Below are 23319 nucleotides of genomic sequence, written 5' to 3'. Positions count from 1 at the left end.
CATCGGTCTGATTTCTGGGAATGTCCTATTCAGTACACACGGGCCGGCCGGGGCTGAACAGCACTGCAGGCACTGGAGTGAGGAGTCGCATTGCCACTTACCTTCTCTCCTCGGCCCGCCGCCGCCCCCCCGCGAGCAGCCCGTAGTCGCTTCGGAGCTGCTGACTGCAGCTGCTTGGATGCTGAATCTGCCGATGCTGAGTGCGGGCTGGGCTGCTGGCCGCGCCGGGCAGGACACCGGCGCGGCGGGAAGGAACACACTGTGTCCAGTACTACTGTCTTGACTTCCGGCTCCGCGGCCAATCAACCTTCTGCTCAGGGGGGTGTGACTCACACCCCCCCTGAGCAGAAGGCTGATTGGCCGCGGAGCCGGTGTAGCTGGCAAGTACATCGGCCGGCGGCCGCCGCAGTGAGGGAATCGTCTGACTGACTTCTACTGTGAGTGAGGAGTCTGTCGGACTGAGTGAGAGCTGTCGCCGCGGCCCACCGGGAATATGCCCGGTCTGCCCGATGGCCAGTCCGGCCCTGACCTCAGCTAAGGAGGAGGGGGAGTCTGGACCAGACAAGTGTTTGCTCAAAAATTTGGCCAGTAAGAAAAGGGCCCTGGTAAGTCTAAGGGGGAATATGCACACCAAACACTTGGAATACTAATGGATAGAATGCATTCACATAAAGAACCTGCTGCCTTTATAACTACTTGAAGCCTGATCGGGGACATACACATGTAGCATTTCTCCACTTACTAAGTCGACACATTACAGCAAAAGCACACATAACTTACCATCAACAATGTTTAGTTGGGCCACAGAGCCAGATGACCTTTGGTCATGAGAAGCTGTACAAAAATAACACAAAATGTGAACTAGAATGTGGGACATTCCCGGGGATGAGCATTTTTGACATGTTGTGAAACACACACAATGTTCAAGCCAAGCCACATGCATTTTAAGTGTTGGACAAAATCAGGAGTTAATTAACATGGCCCCAAAGAAATTAGAAGTCCAAAGAACGCAATTTCCTTTGTAGGGAAACTAACACAAATTTAGAGGAGGGTGGCTTGAGAAAGCAAAAAAACACTAACATGTCCAGTAATGCTCCCCAATACCATCTTCCAAACATGAAAGTTAAGCAATAGTGTTTCCACGCTGACAGTGTTGTGCAATATAACCTTCCAAATATTGATCAGTCTTAGAAGCTCCCCAAACCCAAAAATGGCCACCCTTACATCGACCCTCATGGTATATTCTCCATCCTTGACCTTACCAATCCTCCATGTCAAAATCATTATCAACCTTCCTGTCACATGTAGCAAAACTGCACTTGCTTTGACTACAACTTAGATTAGCACAGATACACATCACCCTAGCACACACAATACATGTGAGAATCGCATTCAATGTACTTACAGTCTGGTTCTGGGGAGCCGGATAAAACTGTTGAAGAATTATCCTCCACCCCTGGAGTGGAGGACAATTGGGGAGACCCTGCATGGGGTGATGGTGTTGGAGATACTAGAAACACAAAGACAAGAATACAATCATTGAACAACAGCTATTTTCTAAAGCCACACAGAAAGTAGTCCCTAAACATTGAAGGTAGTAGTTACAGTGGACTGGGTAGGCAGCAGCCCCTCTTCCCCAGTCCTCCACAACAAACATCCTCAATGTCAGCTGCTATATAACCCCAAAGGCAAATATATACATTACAGCCCTTATAATTACCAGGACACATTGAACACACAAACACATGTAGAGTACTTACTTCCCATTTGAGGACAGCTGTTGTCCTCATCCTCATCACTGAGGGACAATTCGTCATTTTCCTGGCCACCCACTTCCTCATGGTCCCCATGGTCCTGGCCCTCCTGCCCCTGGGCCACGTGACTTGGGCCTGCCTGTTCAGGCTCTGCTCTCGCTGAAGCTACATCAACCACAAAAGAGAACAAAACAAAAATTCATTCCTCAAAGTTAGACCGAACACACAACACACCAGCACATCCACATTACTTACAGTGGGCCTGAGAAGGCTGAGCCTCCAGCTCCTCGTCACTTGTTTCTAAAAAGAACAACATCACAATTTACACACTATTTTAGGACACAAATAGGCAGCAACCTCTCAACATGCTAGCACCATACTCAATGCCCCTACAATTCTGCACATAGAAGAGCACTTACATCAATGAGATGCATTGACCATGTTTAGAAACAGGAGGCCAACATCTATTCACAATGGGTCAAACCCCCCCAATATCATGTGTTCGCTCTGCAGTCACATTAGTCAGAGTTCCAGAAAGAGGATGATAACGTTTGTTAATCTGCCCTTGATTTTACACATTGACCATGTAAAGGTTATTTTAGCAAAAAAATAGCAAATGAACTATGGACACATCTACACACTTTTCGAGTATTATACAATGACCATAATTTGTCAACATTGCTTATACACCTCCACTCCTGAGTAGTTTGCTGTTACCATGTTGCTCTAACACAGTTCAGCATGAAGTGTTAGATAACTACATATAAATACGTAGGTTGAAAAAAATGCACCAACATTATTAGTCCTGATCACTAACCCCCAAAAACTTTCTAATTTAAATTTCTAGAATTAATATGTTTCTGCTTATGATCAACAATTCGGAGACGGTCTAGCGGCTCACTCCCAGGGACAACATACTGCAGTGTGACAGTCCTCCTCCTCCCCTTCTTTACCAAACACACCACCGGTTCGTATCCGTCCACTGTGGCTAGAACCAGAAGATAAACAAGAACAAATTAAAAGACCAATGTTTATAGTAGTAAAAAAGGTTGTGTAGAGACACTTGATGGAGGTGGCAAAGGTAGGGGGCAAAGGGAAGGGGGGGGGGGATTGTTGCATACCTAAACACAGGCCCGCCTACCCAAAAAATAATCACAGATCTGGACACATGTAATGTATATCTTTACTTACCAGAGATTTGGTCCGCAGCTTTTCGCAGCAGTCTTGGAGAACGACGCTTGGCATCACTCCAAGCCCGCTGCAGGTCCACAAACAGGGCACGGAACCGAAATCTCCGCCGCAGCCTCATCCGGACACGACACAGTATGGTGTGTTTGGTATGAAGGTGGGTGTTTGTTATCATAACCCCGGAGGAGGAGGAGCTGTAGAAAGAGCAATGTATGTTTGAGTCAAACTATGTTCTACAATATCTAAAAGAGGATCTAGCATGTTTTTGAACAAAGAATCCCATTTCTGGTGATACATATACATCTATGTCCAAATATAGCTCCATGACATAGGTTGACCCACACTGGTGATTACCTCAACATGATGTTGGAATTGTGTCAATTGTCCATTCAATACCCACCTCAAAGTCTCCTAACAACATGTGGAGGCTTATACACATCACCATGGCTAGTGTTTGGGGAGGGGGGGGGGGGGGGGCGGCTGTTTTTTTTTTTCACATAGACTGAAACCCCATTACAAATCTGACAAGCAGATCCTGTCCCCACCCCCCACAAACAAAAGTTTACTAAGTACTTTAGTTATGTGTTACTTAACACAATCCATACTCATTCACAGGAGGGAGGGGCATTTGAAATGGTGAGGGCCTATGATAGGTGAACACACTTTAAGGAGAAATTACGACATCTCAAAGTCTCATAGACACTGAGATGAGTAAACCCTTTAGGGGCCTTCCCTGGAAGAATGCCCATGTCCAAGATATGGACACACTTATTTAGGTTATTGGTGACAGGGCGCCTAGAGATGTTAGTTTAGGGGGGAGCTCTGACATTCCCTGAGCACAACTTTTAGCCTATTTATTACTTCCCAAAAGCTAGACAAGCAAGAAAGGGCACAATCTCTATTGTTGGTGCTTTTTAAGATGTTTTATTTTTGAGGTGTTTTATCATGTACATGCTAAAGTGACTCTTTACCCATCTTGGAATCTGTACCAATGGAATTTTTGGGATCACATGTTAGAGCGAACATCGAAGTCTCGACACAAACATACATTATTGATCAAGCTAATGATGTGCTGACGCCCTTTTCACACTGGGATGACTTGTGTGATGAGTTAGGCTGGCCATACACAATACTATTTTATTATAATTTGCTGAACAATTTTGGAGAAATTTCACTTCAAATATGTAGTACAAAGGCCTGCGTAAGTAGATACAAGTGAAAGTGTTGTTTATCTTTGACCTCATATTATGTGGTTTGTGGTAAATCTAACAGAAAGTGTACAACAAAAGTTGAACATGTATAGCCAGCCTTAGTCGCCTCACAGGTCACACTCCATTGTGTGCAATGTAACCCTTCTGAGCAGAGTGACTCATGTTGCTGCACCGTCTTAACAAATTACTCCACTACTTGTGTGCGACTTTGGAGCAGCTCTTACTGCCGGCTCACACTCTTGCTATGACAGATATCAGATGTGATTTGGAGCACGATGATCCTAAAATCACATGCGATGTGTGTGTTGCAAATTCAGCGATACAGTTTGTGTGGCTGAATTATCAACACAATCACAGTCAAACCACACAGAATCCTTTTTTGTGGTCCACAGCAGAATTGGATCGCATAGTGGTTCACAGCAGTGCCATCCAATTCATGTGCGACCTGTAAAATCCCAATGCAATCTGATCTGGGGGTGTTGTTAACTTGCAATGGACCCCCATGGATTCACATATGCCAGTGTGAGATGCCTGTGCTGAGAATGCGATCCATGAACACGCAGGCAACTCGCAGTGTTATCACATCAGTATCAAGTGAACACACACTCATGTCTTGCCTTTTTTGCTTCTTTATCCAATGCAATCCTTTGGAGACATGACCAGGCCATATTTTAGTGCTCACTCATTCCATCTCAGGTGAACAAATTAGCTGCTGTCTGCACATCCATCTTATGATGGTGACTCTCAGCCAAACATGTCGACCACCAGAGCTTGCAGTGTGTATGTATGTATGTATTCATACCTAAAATTGTGTTTCAAATTTATTTAGGGAATATCATGTTTCAAGTCTTGCATCTATGAAAAGGGGCAATCCATTTGTGTTTATATAGACAGATTCTAAAATGTATTAGCAATATGTAACTTATTTTTTGTTTTATATTTAAACAAAACTTAAATATCATATATTATATAAATATATTATATATATAAAAAAAGATTTTTTTATATATAAAATATATAAAAAATATATATATAATATAATATATATTTTTTATCATATATATTTAATTAAACAAGGTGCATACACTAAGTGATAAAGCATATAGCCACACAATAATGACACACTAGCAGCGCTTATATACCCTATGTCCACACAAAACTGTGTGGATGGCTTGAATAAATGAATATCTATGTATTGGGTAAAATAGAGTTCATGTGTAAGGTCCAAATATCATCCGAAAGATGCCAGTCCCAACAGTGTGAATCCTCAATCATTCATCACCACAAGGAAGAAGGAACCTCCACCTCACCACTGTGCACACCCCTTTGGTTAGACACTCACCAGATGGGCAATGTATATAGGCCCAAAATACTGTTGTCATACATGGGACATCCCGATCGCTTCCAGACTCTGGATGTGAGCCACACTCAACTGCAGAAATCCAGATGTATCTCAAAAAGCCAAACGCCCCTTACATCAGATATCCACCTCGGCTTGGGCCAAACAGCATATCGTGGTGCATGAAAAATTAATGAGGTCACATAGCGTGATACTGCATCAATAAACCTTTATTTCCCCAAACAAATCCCTCAAACATTGCACTTACAAGCATCAAAACAAGTAAAAGCGTAGATAAAGATAGACCTGCGTCCTGCAGCCGTTTCTCAGTCCTGATAGCCTGCCGCTCGGTACCTACCTAAGCGAACTTCCGGGTCCAGCGTGTGACGCAGGCGTCCTTTGTGACCGCGTAACCACGCCCTGGCGCGTTTCGTCAGCAAATTACTTCAACAGAGGGCATGGTCGCGTGGCACGGTCACTCGTATTTAACTCAATTTGAATAGGCAGTACTGATCGTTACACCGATGATGCAGGGTATGTTACCACCCCCGTACTTCCGCCCAAACCATACTTATTATACTTCCGCCCTTACTCGGCGTCACCGCCATCACCAATAGAATCGGATTTCCCCCTACATCGTCCAATTTCTCAGACAAAGAGGACAATCTAATTCAAAATCATAGGCGGATCATGTAGCCTTACCTAATTGGTGCTTATTGTATCAGTATACAGTCACAACTGTGCTGAACACAGGTGGATAAATACAGTGCAAAAACCATATAAATACATAAAATTACTATCATCTCATAATTTAACCCTTAAAATCATTAAAAATCACTAACAATAATTCACACTCTAAAAGTTAAAATTATGATATATACTAAAAACAATAATAATAAAATGGCAGCACTCTGCAATATAACAAATAGAATATAATATATATAATATATAATTAGAACAGTGACACAGATTACTCATAAAATCATACTAAAATATTCATTAGATAAAAGAATCAATAGTTACTGATAAAACAATTAATATTGAGGTCTATTTTCAACCCTTTAGGGTGTAAAGAATTGGTCAGGAAGATCCAATGTGTTTCACGTTTAGATAGATCTCTAACCCTGTTGAATCCCCTCCATACTGGGTCCACACGTTTGATTCCCCAAAATTTCAAATTAGTGGGATCTTGGTTATGATGTTCCTTAAAATGAAGTGAAACATTGTGATCTTTGAACCCTTTCCTAATATTAGTAATATGTTCAGATATTCTAATTGCCAGGGTTCTTTTAGTCCTGCCAATATAAATAAGCCCGCAAGGGCATTCCATGCCATATACGACATGAGTCGTATGGCATGTAATGAGATCCTCGATATCTAAATGTTCACCATTAGCCGATGAATAGAAAGAAGTGAAACCTCTCAGATGGGTACGTACTTGTTTACAAGATTTACAACGCCGGCATGCAAAAAAACCTGTTCTATTGTCCCAGAACATAGTAGGCTTAGTGGGAGGATCTAAAACTTTACACACTATCTGATCTCCAAACGTGGGTGCTTTCTTATAAATAAAAGAGGGCACCGGTGGTAAGTTATTACCCAAAATTTTGTCTAAACACAAGACGCCCCAATGTTTTCTAATAATTTCTTCAACCTCCCTGTATTGGGAATTATATTGAGCCAAAAAACTCCACTCGTGTTTGTTATCTGGTGCTCTCCTGGATTCCGCCAGACATGCTTGTTGAGAGCATGCGGCAACCTCCGATATGTTCCTATCCAGTGCTTGGCCATCATAACCTTTTTCAAGGAAGCTTTGACGAATGACCTGAGATTGAATGGTAAAATCCGCATCCGTGGTACAGTTTCTCCTAACCCGCAAGAGTTGCCCCTTGGGGATATTTTGTAACCAACGGTGGTGATGTCCACTATAGATGGGAAGACAAAAAGAGAGAATTGCCCAGTGGGACTTTATATGAGGTGGACCCAATATAGATGGGAAGGTACCCATTGCGGTCCGTGGGCTTGAAATACACTTTCGTCTCCAAAGCCCCGTTCCGCAACATGACCTCCACATCCAAATAGTGGATGGATTCCTGACTCCAATTAAATTCCAATTTAATATTATTAATATTGGAATTTAATGAGTTAGCAAAATCATTCAACACCTTTTCTGGACCCTCCCACCCTCCTGTACATCTTTAACTCAGTCTTACCTTGGGCATAAATGTACCGATCCTCCCATTCCCCCATAAATAGGTTGGCTAGGCTAGGGGCAAATTTAGCGCCCATAGCCACGCCACGTTTCTGATTATAAAAAACACCATTATACCAAAAATAATTATGTGCCAAACAAAACTCCAAGGCACATCTCAGAAACCTTTTTTGGGGGTCCGGGAGGTTGGTTCTCCTACTAAATGCCCAATTCAAGGCGGATACATCAGCGGTGACCAGAAACACATCTTTTTTTTCAAATTCTTTATTTATTTGAACATGAAAGAAAAGTACAAAAGTGCATCAGAATACAAATATAAAGATCCGTAAACATCAGACCTCCAACATGTAAGTCAAATAAGGAACAGACAGAATATGAATAGAAATTACCCGTACATTTCCGTAAACCGTAAATTCGTGCTAGACATACAGGGTCGGGGAGCAAACCAACAACTTGAATAAATACGATTACGGTGAGCATCTCCACACACTTATGGACATTGCTCACAGACATGTGCACCAAGAGTCTGCAAACACGCAAGAGTTCTAAATGGAAAGACAGGTGGGAAAGTTCGGGAGGGGAGGGTCGACCAACATGGGGAAGTAGATAAGAGAAAAGTGCAGGGAACATAGAGCAGGACATGGAGAGGGGAAAGACTAACGGAAGGGGTGTGTCCGGCAACTAGCCGGGAGAGAAGATACAGGAACGTAGGAAAAGCAGGGGGGGGGAAAGGAAGTGAACACCCAGGATTGCTACCCGTGCGGGCGAACTCACCGCAGATCACATTCCCTGTTCCGGGCCCAGGCCCTAAAGCGCAAGTCCCTCCTCAGAGAATATAAATGTATTCCAGCATGACCACGTCTTTGTGTACTGTTCCCTCCTGCCCTGTGCGGTGAGCACCAGGTCTTCCAAGTCATTAACCATCTTTACCTTCTGCAACCACAGGGGGACCGTCGGGGGAGAGGGGCTCTTCCAGCAGAGGCTGATACACGATTTTGCCGCGTCCGAAAGGTGTCTCAACACCGAGCTCTTGTAGCGCGTAGGGGCTATGCCCGTGCTATGTAGTAAGAAGAAGGCCGGGTCATCAGGGACAACCCGGTCTGTTATCAATTGGGAAAGGCGGCGCACTTCGGCCCAAAAATCCTGGAGTTTAGGGCAGGACCAGAAGATGTGGAGCATAGTTCCAACCTCCCGCTGACATCGCCAGCACTTGTCAGACGTCTCCGGAAAAAAACGGCGAAGCCTGACCGGTGTAAAGTACCACTGGGTCAAGACTTTATAGTTAGACTCCTGGATCTTCGTGCAAATGGATGACTTGAGGGAAAACCAAATTATATGACGTCTCTGGGAGTCGGAGAAGGTCCGGTGGAGTTCCCCCTCCCATTTAAGGATACCCGGCAAGACGAAGTCCGCGGGAGGATCTGAGATCAGGGCGTATAGCTGGGAGAGGGCATGGGGCATGTGGCCTTGAGTACTCAAAAGGTGCTCGAGAGGAGTCAGGTCTCGAGCAAAATCCGAGGGGTCACCCAGGTTCCTCAGAAAATGAAGGAGCTGTAGGGCCTGCCACCTGGGCAGGCCGTATTTCCCACTAGGGGAGGTTAGATGCGAGAGTGACGGCCATCCCGAGCTCGACACAAAGTGGGATGCCTGGAAGACACCCTCACGAAGTAAAGCACCAAACCGGTTGTTCTCACAACCCGGCCCAAATGCTGGATCCCCCAGCAGCGGGTAGAGCGGGCCGCGCCCCTTCGAGAGTCCTCTATCTGAGGCGGCCAGAGAGCAAATCTTGATTGTCGGCCCGATGGTAGGGTGTCGTTTCACCTCCGCCGGCACCTCCCGAGGAATCAGGGGGGCCCGCGGTAGGTAGATCGAGAACAGTGAGGCCTCCAGTGCGACCCAGAGCTTCAAGTCCGCATGACGCGACCAATCGATCCAACGTGAGAGCATAGCTGCCTGATAATAACGTTTAGGATCCGGGAGTGCCACTCCACCATGCCTTTTAGGCAAGACTAGTATGCGGCGCGCTAACCGTGGTCGCCTGCCCGCCCACACAAATTCTGTGAAGACCGATTCGATCCTTCCCAGGAACGCGCTCGGGATCGAAATCGGTAGCGTCTGGAAAAGGTACAGCAGCTTGGGGAGGATCGACATTTTCAGGATGTTGCAGCGGCCGAACCAGGAATGAAGCCCCTTCGTCCATTTTGCTAGCAGGGTCCGAATACCCACCAGGAGAGGAGGAAAATTGAGACGGAACAAGTCCGCTGGGTTGGGCGAGAGTACAGTGCCCAGATATTTAAGCCCTCCCTGGGCCCACCGGAAAGGAAAGTCCACCGTCAGCAGATCCTGGAGGGGCCGCGGCAGGGCCACCCCCATGATTTCCGACTTGGAGAGGTTGATCTTTAGATTGGAGACGGCGCCAAAAGTCTCAAATTCCTTCAGAAGGTTCGGAAGTGAGATCAGGGGCTGGGACAAAGAAAAAAGGAGGTCGTCGGCATACGCCGAGATTTTGTAGCTGACGTTCCCGATGCAGATGCCCGAGATATTCACATCTGCCCGGACCCGGGCAAGGAAGGGCTCAAGGGACAGCGCAAAGAGGAAGGGCGACAAGGGGCACCCCTGACGTGTGCCATTGTGAATCCTAATTAGGTCAGAAAGGACCCCGTTCGCCTTCACTCGTGCACTAGGAATGGTGTAGACACTCTGAATCCACGCCATCATCCGATCTCCCACCCCAAATTTCCTGAGCGTCGCAAACAGGAATTGCCAGCTAACCCTGTCAAACGCCTTTTCCGCGTCAGTACTCAGGAACACTGCTGGATTGCCATTCTGACGGGCCTTGTTTATGAGATCAATTACCTTAATGGTGTTGTCCCTGGCCTCGCGGGTGGGGACAAACCCCACCTGGTCCCGGTGCACCAGGGCCAGCAGCTGAGACTGCAGGCGGAGGGCCAACAGTTTCGTGAAGAACTTTAGATCGGCGTTCAACAGGGAGATCGGGCGATAGCTCCCACACGAGGAGGGGTCCTTCCCCTCCTTAGGGATCACCGAAATGTGTGCCCCCAAGGATTCCTCCCGAAAAACAGAGTCTACGCCCACCGCATTAAAGAATTTCAGTAAATGGGGGGCCAAGACCTCATGTAGCGCTTGATAGTAGGAGACCGGGAAACTGTCGGGCCCAGGCGCCTTACCCTTTTTCGCAGAGGAGATCACCGAGGAGAGCTCTTCCAGAGTAAATGGTGTATCCAGCTCCTCTCGGTCCGAAGGCGAAATGCCCGGAAGCTCCACTGAGTCCAGGTAAGCCAGGGAGGCCGGCTCATGCGAGGGCCGTCGTGGTAGGCCATACAGGTGGGAATAAAACTCCCCAAAACAGCTAGAGATCTCTCTAGGAAGGTGTACCTTGGTGCCAGCGGCATTCACAAGGGAGGGCACATACAATGCCTGTTGTTGCTCCCGGAGCGTCCTCGCCAGCATCCTCCCACACTTGTCCCCCGATTCATAAGTGAACCGTTGGCAACGCAGGAGCGCAGCTTTGGCACGGAAATGCAGGAGGTCCGCCACCTGAGTCCTCAGGTGGGTCAACTTTAGTCCCGTTTCCCGGTCGGGGCCCCGCTTGTGTCGCCCCTCCAGGTCCACCACCTCTGCCAATAGCGCGGACAGTTTAGCCTCCTGTTCCCGCTTGAGTCGCGCTCCGTGACGAATGAGCACCCCCCCGTATCACCACCTTGTGGGCCTCCCACAGCACTCCCGGGTCACATTCTGGCGTGGCGTTGATACGGAAATAGGATCGGAATTGTAGGGCAACATCAGCCAAGATATCAGGATCCTGGAGGAGCCCTTCATTCAAGCGCCAATTCCAGTCCGCAGCCCGAAGAGTGCCACTAAGGTTGACCGACAGTGTGACAGGGGCGTGGTCCGACCACGTAATGGCGCCAATCTCCACATCTAACACATGTTGGAGTAGGCGGTGAGGTACTAGAAATAGATCAATCCTGGAGTAGGCCTGGTGGGGAGTAGAGAAATAGGAATAATCCCGTTCGCCAGCATGCAAAAGACGCCACGCGTCCACTAGTTGGAGATCATGGAGAACAGAATGGACCTGGCGGCGTGAACCCCAGGACACCGAGGAAGTCCCGGAGGAGGTATCCAAAGCAGGATCCAGAGGGAGGTTGAAATCTCCCCCCAGGATCAGACGACCCTCTGTAAATTCCATAAGCGCCGTCAAAGTCTTCCGGAGGAACCCCTCCTGGTGCACATTGGGGGCCAGAGTCACCCCCACTTCCCCCAGGCAGCCCTTGAGAAACAGGAACCTACCCCCCGGGTCCTCCCTGCGGTCCAGAAGGGTCCAGGGAAGGCGGTTGGAGATCAGGATAGAGACCCCCTTGGACTTGGAATCCGGGTTGGAGGCGTGGTACACACACGGGAAGAATCTATTTTGCAGGAGAGGGAAGCCACCCGTCCGGAAGTGGGTCTCCTGGATCAGGGCCACATCCGCTCGGAGGCGCCGCAGCTCACCGAGCAGCATGCGGCGCTTCTCCGGCACATTGAGTCCCCTTGCGTTCAGTTGATGAATTGAGTCCCCGCACAGGGTCCATTGTCAACCGGGTAAGGCGTAGAACCTATAAGAAGAATGGGAGAAAGGAGCTAGATGGTAGGGGGGGTGGTCCACAGAAATTGAGGGGGAGGAGGGGAACACAATGGGATGACCCCGACGTAGATCGGGGAGGAATAGAAAGAAGAAGGGGGGGAGGGTAGAGGGATTCAGCCAATAACAATCAGCAGTACTGTGCGAGGTCGGAAGAGAAAAGGGGGGAAGACGGGCAGAGGAAGGAAGAAAAAGGGGGGAAGCACCAGGGAAAAACAGACAAACAACAAAGATATACACAAAAGACACCCCTGGGACCTACCTCTCGCAGAGGAGAGAGTCTGGGTATGGGGTGTAGGCCTAGTGGGGGGTGAAAGGCAAAGAAACGGAGACTGAGTGGGAGTGGTCGAGCTGCCCGATCCAATCCCACCCCGCCTCAACAGCAATAATATATAGAAGTCATTCTCTTATAACTGAACGATTACTTGATCTATAAAAGGTGCCACGGACAGAAAAAAACATGTAATCCCATTGGCAGTGCAAAAACCAGTTCAATACTAGCGAAAATACAGACCAGGGGTGAGCCCCAAGGGTGGAGACCCCCCTCTCCCCCCGAACCAGAACCACAGGTGAGAGAGGCGAGGCCCCAACGTCCCCATGAGACCCCCCCACCACAAGTAGCGGCAGCCCTCCCCATACACATACAGAAGACAAAACCCCCATAGTCACAGTTGTTATTGAAGCCCCCGGAGCTATGGACAGGAGAGGGAGGACTTCCGTCCATCATGACCCAATAGAGTCCGCAGGCAATGCCAGCCACCGTGTCGTGACTCCAGCCTCCAGTGCGCCCCGGGGCCGGAGACTCCGCCCACCCGTCTGCCCACCTGCCTCCCCCATGCGCCCGTGTCCGCGGCCACAGCGTCCCGTCCCCCCGGCCAGAATATGAAACCGTAGGGGGCGCAGCACAAATGGACGAAGACCCGCCCACCCATCCCCGCTCCCACCAGCAGCGCCGCCATACATCAAATCAGCATCACGTTTCCCGCCCAACCCCCCCCCCCCCCCGCATGCAGGGTCCTTCACACATGGTAAACCGCATAATCATGACAGGCAATACACACATATCTCCCATGTGCATATCCGGGAGCGATCAGGGGGCTTGGGCAGAACAAAGAGAAGGGTCGGACATCAACCGCCCGCCATAAACAAGCTCCGCCAAGGGGGTCTAGTGTCATAGGGAGTTCCATGGGGGCCCAAGTACGCTACCCCCAACAGGCCACAGGGTGCCTATGGGAGAAAAGTGAATGTTCCATACAGAAGGGGGGGCCCCTCAGAGCAGGTCGGGTAACAGCGGCCACAAGCCCCGTGCAGGATAACCCACCCCGGTGTCACAACCATCTGTCCGGAGCAGGGCAGCGGCACAGGGAAGGGCAGCGCCCAAGGTCACCCGGCAGGACCCAGGAGGGATCCAGACCGACCGTTCCAGCCCGGAAGGGAGTGGGAGACCCAGGCTGGCGATCCCTCAGTCTTGCGATCAGCGTCCAGGGAGGTCATCAATACGGGGCCGGACAAAACGTGTCTCACTAGGGCAGAACGGGTCCCGGGATCCTCCCCGCTCCAAAAAGTCAATCCACCGCCGGCATTAGCAGGGGCGGCTCCGGGCAGAGCATGTTCACAGGGGACAAAGCACAACAGAAAGGGGGGTACTCATCTGCAATAGGGGGTCAGGCCGCCACCGGGAGGGTCCCTCAAGCTTCTCTCGTCACCGCCGCCGGCTCACCCCTGGGCCGACGGCTCCTCCTGGGGGTGCGAGGGTAGGGTCCCCCGTCCATCCTGGGTGTAGGCACGGCTCTTCTGCCCGAAGAGGGGAGCCGCTGCAGCCAGTTCGGTACCTCAATCGGCGGCACATCCAGGAAGGCGAATAGGCCGGGCAGTTCATCCGGGTGTTGTAGGACAAAAGAGGCCGTTCCCTTGCGCACCGTCAGCGAGATGGGGTATCCCCAGCGGTACATACATCCCAGCTGGCGTATCCGCTCCAAAAGGGGGCGCATCAGAGCCCTCCGCTGCAGGGTGGCCCGGGACAGATCTGGCAGAATTTTCACACTGGCTCCATCAAAGTCCACGTCCCCAGCCTCCCAGGCCTGTCTGATAATCATGTCCTTGTGGGCATAACGGTGTAGCCTGCAGATGACGTCTCGTGGCCTCGCGGCATCCGGGGAGCGGGGTCCCAGGGCCCGATGGACCCTATCGAACTCCAGGGACTCAGGTGGGATGTCCGGGGCCAGGCTCCGACATATGGCCAGCACCGTGGGTTGCAGGGACTCCTGGCCCGTCGCCTCCGGTATGCCCCGCAGCCGCAGGTTGTTACGTCGGCTGCGGTCCTCCATCTCCTCCAGGCGCAGTTGTAGTTCACCCACATACAGTTCCTGAGCCACCTGGGCTGCCTCCAGACGGGAAACCCTAGTCTCCAGAGAAGATACCGCCGACACCCGCTCCGACAGAGTGGTAACATCCGTGCGCACGGCTTGAATCTCCCTGGCGTGGGCCTCCTCCAGCCGCAAAGCAAGGGCCTCAAAGTCCCGCTTGGTGGGCAACGCTTGTATCAAGGCCTGCAGGTCCCCCGCAGGTCCCCCGCTGAGAGTGGTGCGGCAAGGGAGCTTGTCACTGAGGCCGAAGGAGAGGGGGGCTGGGTGTCCATGGCAAAAAGCAAGGGCGCGGTGGGAGAGACCGGTGCCGAGGCCATGCCCGCAGTATGCTCTACACGTGGCTTGGGGTGGCCGGTGCGGGCCGAGGCAGAGCGGGTCCCAGGGAAGTAATTACGAAGTTCCGATCCCGGAGCGGTGCGGAGTGGCTTCCGGGGTCCCCTCCTGCGATTTGTGCTCATTCCGTGGCAGAGAATGACATAGAAGTCGGGTAGTGCAGGGTGAGATGGATGGAGCTCAGGCTATGTGCTTCCTCACGCCGCCATGTCCAGGACACGCCCCTCCCAGAAACACATCTTTATCTGGGGATATTTGGATGTCTCTCAAGGCAGACAAGAAATCTTTAGTATCTTTCAAATAAGACCTTAAGCCCACCACACTAGTTTGAAGAAAGAAGTCCAAATACTCCCCTAATCTGGCAGTGACTGAATTTATCCCATTCACTATAGGTCTGGCAGGGGGATTGAGTGCATCTTTTTGTATCTTGGGCAACGTGTAGATCGTGGGGATCCGATTGAAACTAGGCATAAGATATCTTTTTTTCTTTATCGGAAAGCACCCGTTGATCATACCCATAAGCCACCAGATCTTTCAATATCCTCCGATATTCAGAAGTGGGGTCACCCTTTAATTCCACATAAGTCTCAGTGTCAGATAACAGATCACACAGCTGCCTATGATAGAATTCCTTCTTAAGGATGACCACCCCACCCCCCTTGTCCGCTGGTCTAATTACGACATCCTTCCTTTTCTCCAAAGCATCCAAACCCTCCTGAATATGTCGAGGATTAACAGCCCTCCTGGGCTGTAGGGTTTTCACATCCTGAATAACTAAATTCTTGAAAACCTCTACATATTGGTTTGAAGGCTGTGGAGGATTAAACAACAAGTGGTTTTTGAGGCCACTATCCACTCCTATAGTCGTAACAGTATTATTTACAGGATTTCTATTAATTACCCTATTTGGATTCAGAAAATAGCATTTTAAATTAATTTTGCGGATATATTTGTGTACATCAATATACACGTTGAACTTATTAAGAGGTTTATGTTTGGCACATTTAAGCCCTGCGTTCAAAATATTAGTCTCTTTCTGTGTAAGTGAAATATCCGCCAAATTATATATACCTATTAATCCACTAGTCTCCTTTTTTTGTTGGAGTTTCCTCCCTGCTCGACACCCTCGCATCCGTGGTCTACTCTGGACGCGTGGTGTATTTGTAAACCATTCCTCTGAGGAATAGGATGGTTCATGTATTCCGAATTCGGGGGACCCCAACCTGTGGGTCTCCCTCTCCAAGGTCTGCCCCCCCTTCTCCCTCCCCTGCCTCTGCCTCCCCTCCATAAAAAAGGACGTGGTGGCGGAGGTGGGGTGGACAGATCACGATAGTCCTCCAATTGCTCATATCTATTATAAAGGGGGAGAGGTCTCGGGGAATTAGAGACCGGTTCTCTATATGGCACTTCGTAGCCGCCATTGTTTCTATATGGAACTTGTTGCCACTGTACTTGGTTGACATTATTATTAGATTTTGTTTTTTTCTTATTGTCCTGAGACGGGTTTGTAAATGTTTTTAATTTTTGGGTCCCTTTCACTTCCCTAGAGATAGATAGGTGTATGCTGTATATTGTCCAAAATTGGCCCAATATCCTGTGAAACAGGATTTTGCCATGCATAAACATGTCCAGTTTTGAAATCCTGCACATCCCTCCAAATTTTTTTAATTTTCTTTTTATGTGTATCTCTATCGATCTTTTCTAGTTTCTTTTTAATATCAGTATTGAATTTAGTAACCTGTGTCACTTCCTTATCTGGTTCAAGGATCTCTTGTAAATCCGCAATCCTTTTCTCCAGCAAGGCCATCTTACATTTTTTTCTTTTAAGGACAATTTGCTGTAATTCTATACCTGCCTTATTGAAAAAATCCAACCATTCTTTCATAGAAGTTTCATCATTAAGGGCATCTTGAGGGGTAACATCCCACCTCAAGCTCCTCATGATGATACCTTCTTTAATATATTGGTTAAAAGTACAAATATCCCACCAAGTCCTTACTTGCTTTTCCAGCAAGTTACCCAACAAGGTGAGATTGGTGGTTAAATCATGCGAAGGCTGATCTACAAACTCCTCCGAAAAAATGCTATCCACCTTTAAAATTCTATTCTTAAGAAATGAGATAGCATCCATAGCTGCCAGGTTAAGAGAGTAAAAACAACAAATAGGAGCAAGATAACGAAAATAAAGGGGGGAAAACAACTTGCTCACCCGGCGCTTAAAACCACTAATGCAGGTCCACAGAATGGACAATCTAAAATCAGCTGCTGCTATTAAATGAAAACAAAATAAATTAAACAAGGTGCATACACTAAGTGATAAAGCATATAGCCACACAATAATGACACACTAGCAGCGCTTATATACCCTATGTCCACACAAAACTGTGTGGATGGCTTGAATAAATGAATAACTATGTATTGGGTAAAATAGAGTTCATGTATAGAGTAAAATAGAGGTCCAAATATCATCCGAAAGATGCCAGTCCCAACAGTGCGAACGATATGCTGTTTGGCCCAAGCCGAGGTGGATATCTGATGTAAGGGGCTTTTTGAGATGCATCTGGATATCTGCAGTTGAGTGTGGCTCACATCCAGAGTCTGGAAGCGATCAGGATGTCCCATGTATGACGACAGTATTTTGGGCCTATATACATTGCCCATCTGGTGAGTGTCTAACCAAAGGGGTGTGCAAAGTGGTGAGGTGGAGGTTCCTTCTTCCTTGTGGTGATGAATGATTGAGGATTCACACTGTTGGGACTGGCATCTTTCGGATGATATTTGGACCTTACGCATGAACTCTATTTTACCCAATACATAGTTATTCATTTATTCAAGCCATCCACACAGTTTTGTGTGGACATAGGGTATATAAGCGCTGCTAGTGTGTCATTATTGTGTCGCTATATGCTTTATCACTTAGTGTATGCACCTTGTTTAATTTATTTTGTTTTCATTTAATAGCAGCAGCTGATTTTAGATTGTCCATTCTGTGGACCTGCATTAGTGGTTTTAAGCGCCGGGTGAGCAAGTTGTTTTCCCCCCTTTATTTTCGTTATCTTGCTCCTATTTTTTATATATATTTAATTACTATTAAATAAATGTAAAATTTTAATTATATTTCTTTTTGGGTTTCAGAAATCCAAAAAAACTTTTAAATAATTTATTAATTATATATAAGATCTTAAATAATTTTTACGTTACATTCATATACAGGAAGTTTATAGAATAGGGGAACTGACGTATACTAGGCAGGAAGTGCACGCGTGGGAAACTACACTAAAGAACACTCAACTTGGACACCCGCTAGATAGGCGACAGACCCCCACTAGCTAACAGAGATCTCGCACATTCAAATGTGTACATTTTCACACACACACACACACCTTACCATGCAGATAAACACCACAACTGCGGGAGTATATAGTGATGGCGCCATGTTTCTCCGAATTGCGAGAGGAACTGTACACATTCCGGAAACGTGTGCACCCAATAATAGTGTAGTTTCCGGTTGTTTTTGGAAATGTGAGCACACATTTTAAAACGTTAGCGAATTCGCGAACACGAGTAAACATTGCCTATACACAATCAGCATGTCTACCAAACATTGCAAATAATAATATAACAAACATTTGTGGAGACCAAAAGACATTTTTATTTATACACATAATCAATGTTTTCAGAAGACATTTGAAACATGCCCGTCCACCACCATCAATGTTTATTAAAAACAGAAAACACAGCTCAAACATTTCACATGACATTTTTTTTCCCAGTATCAAAGCCTGAAGCCACACTAATTTAAGATATTTTATAACATTAACTTCTTACACAATTTACACCACAAATATCAACAAAGATCCAAGAAAATTCAGATACATGTGCAGATTGACTAACCAATACACAATTATGTTAAAACAAACAAATACTTGCAGAGAGTCAAGTATTCATTCCTACAAATACAGGCCTGGGCTATGTGTCATTAGACATAACAGACAACACAGCCAAATCCCACCTCCCACCTAAAAATAACAAAGGCCCCCAAATTTTTAACATCAAGCATGTCCCACGCACAATATATTGGACCTGTTGCAAGGCCAAATCTTCTCTCATGTCTGAGTGTTTTTTATAAGATAATGGAAACCACACACCCAGTAATGGTAATGCCCAGGAGAAAATTTAACTGTGTGTGTCCTGGAAGCAAAACAACATAAGTGCAAATGCTATTTCGAGGAGGATGGAGGAGGGATGATTTGCCAAGCTTTGGAGCATGCGTGGTTTATCCAAAAACACACTAAATCGTCTAACTGTTCGAGCATGCCCAGTTGAAATAAAATGGGAAATAGAAATCGAGAGAGAGACATAAAAAATATATATATGTATGTATGTGTGTATATATGTGAAATTACAAATGTTTTTTAAGGATTACAAAACACTATTTCTAATGTTTATATAGAGGTATACATACACATATATATATATATACAAATACATGATATATACATATATATGTGCAGGTATATATATATATAGAGAGAGAGACATATATATATATATATATATATATATATATATATATATATATATTTTTTTTTTTGTTTAAAGTTCAAAACCAAATTTGGCTTTGAAATTATTTTTTGGGGGGGGGGGCATTTCTTTTGGGGTTCAGTTTGTTGTTTCAATGATTGAACATATAGCTATAATCATGCTGATCACTCATAAACATAATAAGTAATTACTTATTAAACATTAATAAGTTTGGAGTTGTAAGGACTGAGAAATAGCACAATGATTAGGGAGTCTGCCTTCCTGCTCTAGGTTTGTGAGTTTGAATCCAGAATAAGCCCTCTCTATGGGCAACAATTGGAGGTCTCCGACCCTCAAAATGTTAGCATCAATACTTTTGCTATTGTTTGACATAGGCATGTGTATCACCAAACTCTTAATATAAAGACATTACCTAAATAAAAAAGATGCCACATAAAGTCAATTTCTAGCAATATTGAGAGATAGAGCTATATTTGTTTGTTTACCATATTTTGCTAATTAGCCAAGTAGGGGGATATACCTGCATTAAAATGTGTTCTAAAATGCAAAAGCTTGGCCATACGTCTTTCCTGATTAAATATTTTGTGGGATATCCTAGATACTGTTGAGGTTCTATATAAAAACTATATATAAGATTGTTCTAGTGAAATATGATTGAGCAGGAAAGGTGTCTAGAACGTTGTAATGTGATGGTGTTTACTAAGGAATCACTTGCTAGAAGTATGAACTATGTGCATGTTTTTCAAATCCGCCAGTTCAGCGGATTTTACGTTCGCATTCAACATACCGCATGCTCAGGTTTGTGAAAACGTACCTTTTTGAGCCTAGTTGACGTTGCGCATGCGCACATGAGCTCTCTTGCAGCTCGGAACTTGAGGAGCTATTTTTACTTTCTACACTTTTGCAGAAATCTCTCTTTCTAGGTCAGTTTTTGACACAGTTTAAAAGCCATTCACCTCCAAATGACCTCCCACACCTTCCACAGTGATTTGGGATTTTGGGGGGTACTCAAATAAATTTGGCAAAACATTAGTCGAGCTTTTAGCTGACCTGTTTTTAAGTAGCGCCCTGACGTTGTAGCATCTTAATGAATCTAACACTATACGTTATTGGCCGCCTGCGGTATGTTGAATACCAATTTCATACGTTAACATTCGCCAGTTTGCAAAAATCCCGGCGTTAGCCAAATAGCGGTACAATGAATTAGGCCCTTACTGACAATTCCTATATCCCTCAAATGTTCACAAAAGAAAAGATTTTTGTACTTGCAGTAAAATGTATTTCTTGGAGTCCATTTGTGGACACGAGTCCCACCCTGCTGTTTATTCCTTGCCCCAGGCACTGCTTTTTAACAAAATAGACATGCTAGGTAGAGCAATGGATTAAATGGGGGCTGGTTTAAGATTTATCTGTTTGCCAGAGTCCCAACTTCCTGTAGGTACTAGTATAACCCAATTTTTTTTCCAAATTCTGGTTTCTCTTAATAGACCCCATGAATCAAATGTTATGGTAAGTACAAAAATCACACGCACGTTTTCACCTGTAAAATTCCTGCCTCTGTGGAACCACAGGTGGTACATACTTACTGCCTGCCATACAGGTGTATGTATGGCTGTATGCGCCCATACTCTTGCAAATGGCAATGTGTCTGGGCATCATTGTTTGCCAGTATTATACCCTGGTTTCAACTGAGCAGGAGACTGGCATCTAGGGAAATGCACAGGAGCATCAACATTTACAACAGTACAGGCACTTACAGCGATACACTTGCAGCTTTCCAGTAGAGGGAATACACTCTGGATTTTACACTTGAAGACTTTGCAGCCAATAAACATTTGTGTCCATGAGGCCCTAATGGGCTTATTTATTTTATTTTTATTTAAATATCAACTTTATAATACTGTTTTGTTTTGTTGTTTTTTTTTTTATGTAGATGTCTAATGAAAATCTTGGATGCTTATGGAGATGGATATAGAAAGAGCCACCTGACCTTCTTACTAGAGGTAATAGTGCTTATTTTTATTAAGTGATATTGAACACACACTGTTACATTTATATCTATCTATCTAGTCTGTGTGTCTCTCTCACATTAAAGCTGGAATACACATTATCCCAATCCACAAACAATAGGGAAAACCTGTCTGACATTGAGGGATATGTAATACATACATTATTTAAGAATTACAGATTTCATGGCAATGGGAATAAATCTTCAAATTTCTATATGGAGATATTACTGACAAATATGACTGTCCCATCTGAAGCAATTCAAACAATTATCTGTTTTTCACTTCCAGTGACGGTGAATACTGTCACATATCTTCCCCCCAAAGGTAGACGAACCAGGTACCAGAGCTCCAATCGATTGTGCCTGAGCTAGTCGGGTAACAAGTCCCAAAGAATCAATCCATCATGGCAGCTTCCTTGACAAAGTTCCACATAGTTTGTAAGTTTGTCTTTGCAAGGTACATGGAGCTCTCATAGCCGATCAGTCTGTAAAGTCTGGTTTGGGCAGGCCAGACTGGGCTTCTTAGGCACCCTGCGTCCCTAATAGACACAGGGTGACTTAGACATAAGAGAGGCCTAGGGGGCTAAGACAGCGATTTTCCATCCTCTCTAAGGTAGATTGTGTTCCACGGGCCCTCCCAATGTCTGCACCCAACCAGTACCCCAAGCAAATTGTCCAGAAAACAGCATTACTCACCCAGCCAACCTCTGCCTCTCTCGCAGAACATACCCGCCGCTGGGCATAAGTGTGGACTGGCCCTTCTCCATGCCATGTTAGTGCTTATCCATGTCACGTCAGTGCTCATCAATGCCACATCAGTGCTCATCCGTGCCACATAAATGCCACGTCAGTACTCATCCATGTCACGTCTGTGCTCATCAATGCCACGTCAGTGCTTATCCGTGCCACGTCAGTGCTCATTTATGCCATGTCAGTGCTCATCCGTGCCACATCCATGCCATGTCAGTGCTCATCTGTGCCACATCCATGCTCATTTGTACCACATCAGTGCTCCTCCGTGCCACATCCATGCCATGTCAGTGCTCATCTGTGCCACATCAATGGCACATCAGTGCTCATTCGTGCCACATCCATGCCACGTCAGTGCTCATTCGTGCCACATCAGTGCTCATCTGTGCCACATCCAGGCCACATCATTGCTCATCCGTGCCACATCCATGCCACTACAGTGCTTATCAGTGCCCTACAGTGCCTCACAAAATGGTAATAGGAAGTCAGGAAATGACGGTGCTCCCTGAATGTTGGGCCCCTGTATGTGGCCAGGCTGTGGAAAAGTGTCACACGTGGTATTGCCATTCACCGGAGAAGTAGCAGAATGTATTTTGGGGTGTAATTTTTGCTATGTACATGCTATTTGTTAGAAATATCTTATAAATGGACAACTTTGTGTTAAAAAAAAAAAAATGTTTTTATTTTCTTTCCACATTTTCTAAAAACTTGTGGAAAAAAATGACATGTTCAAAAGATGCATTTTGCCTCCTAGATTATGCGTTGGGGTGTTTGCTGGGGTCATTTTGTGGGCGTTTCCATTGTCTTGGTGCTCCAGGGCCTTCAAAAGTGTGATAGGTTGTCAGGAAATTATATGTGTAATTTTTGCTCCTAGAACACCTGGAGGTGTTGGACCTCTGTATGTGGTCAGGCTGTGGAAAAGTCCCACACATGTGGTATTGCCATACTCAGGAGGAGTAACAGAATGAATT

General features: G+C 46.3%; 1 protein-coding gene across 1 annotated transcript in view; it reads left to right on the top strand.

Moving 5' to 3' along the window:
- Positions 1-23319, top strand: part of TFPT (TCF3 fusion partner) — a 265336-nt gene that overhangs the window by 226269 nt on the left and 15748 nt on the right. Inside the window, exon 4 of the mRNA XM_082273732.1 lies at positions 21524-21599. Coding sequence (XP_082129858.1) covers positions 21524-21599 — 76 coding nt within the window. The remainder of the gene's footprint in view (positions 1-21523; positions 21600-23319) is intronic.

The sequence above is a fragment of the Pelophylax lessonae genome (genome assembly GCF_965119305.1).
Source record: "Pelophylax lessonae genome assembly, chromosome: 12".
Classification (NCBI taxonomy): domain Eukaryota; kingdom Metazoa; phylum Chordata; class Amphibia; order Anura; family Ranidae; genus Pelophylax; species Pelophylax lessonae.
Note: the sequence above shows the minus strand (reverse complement) of the source record. Positions and strands in the feature narration are given on the sequence as shown.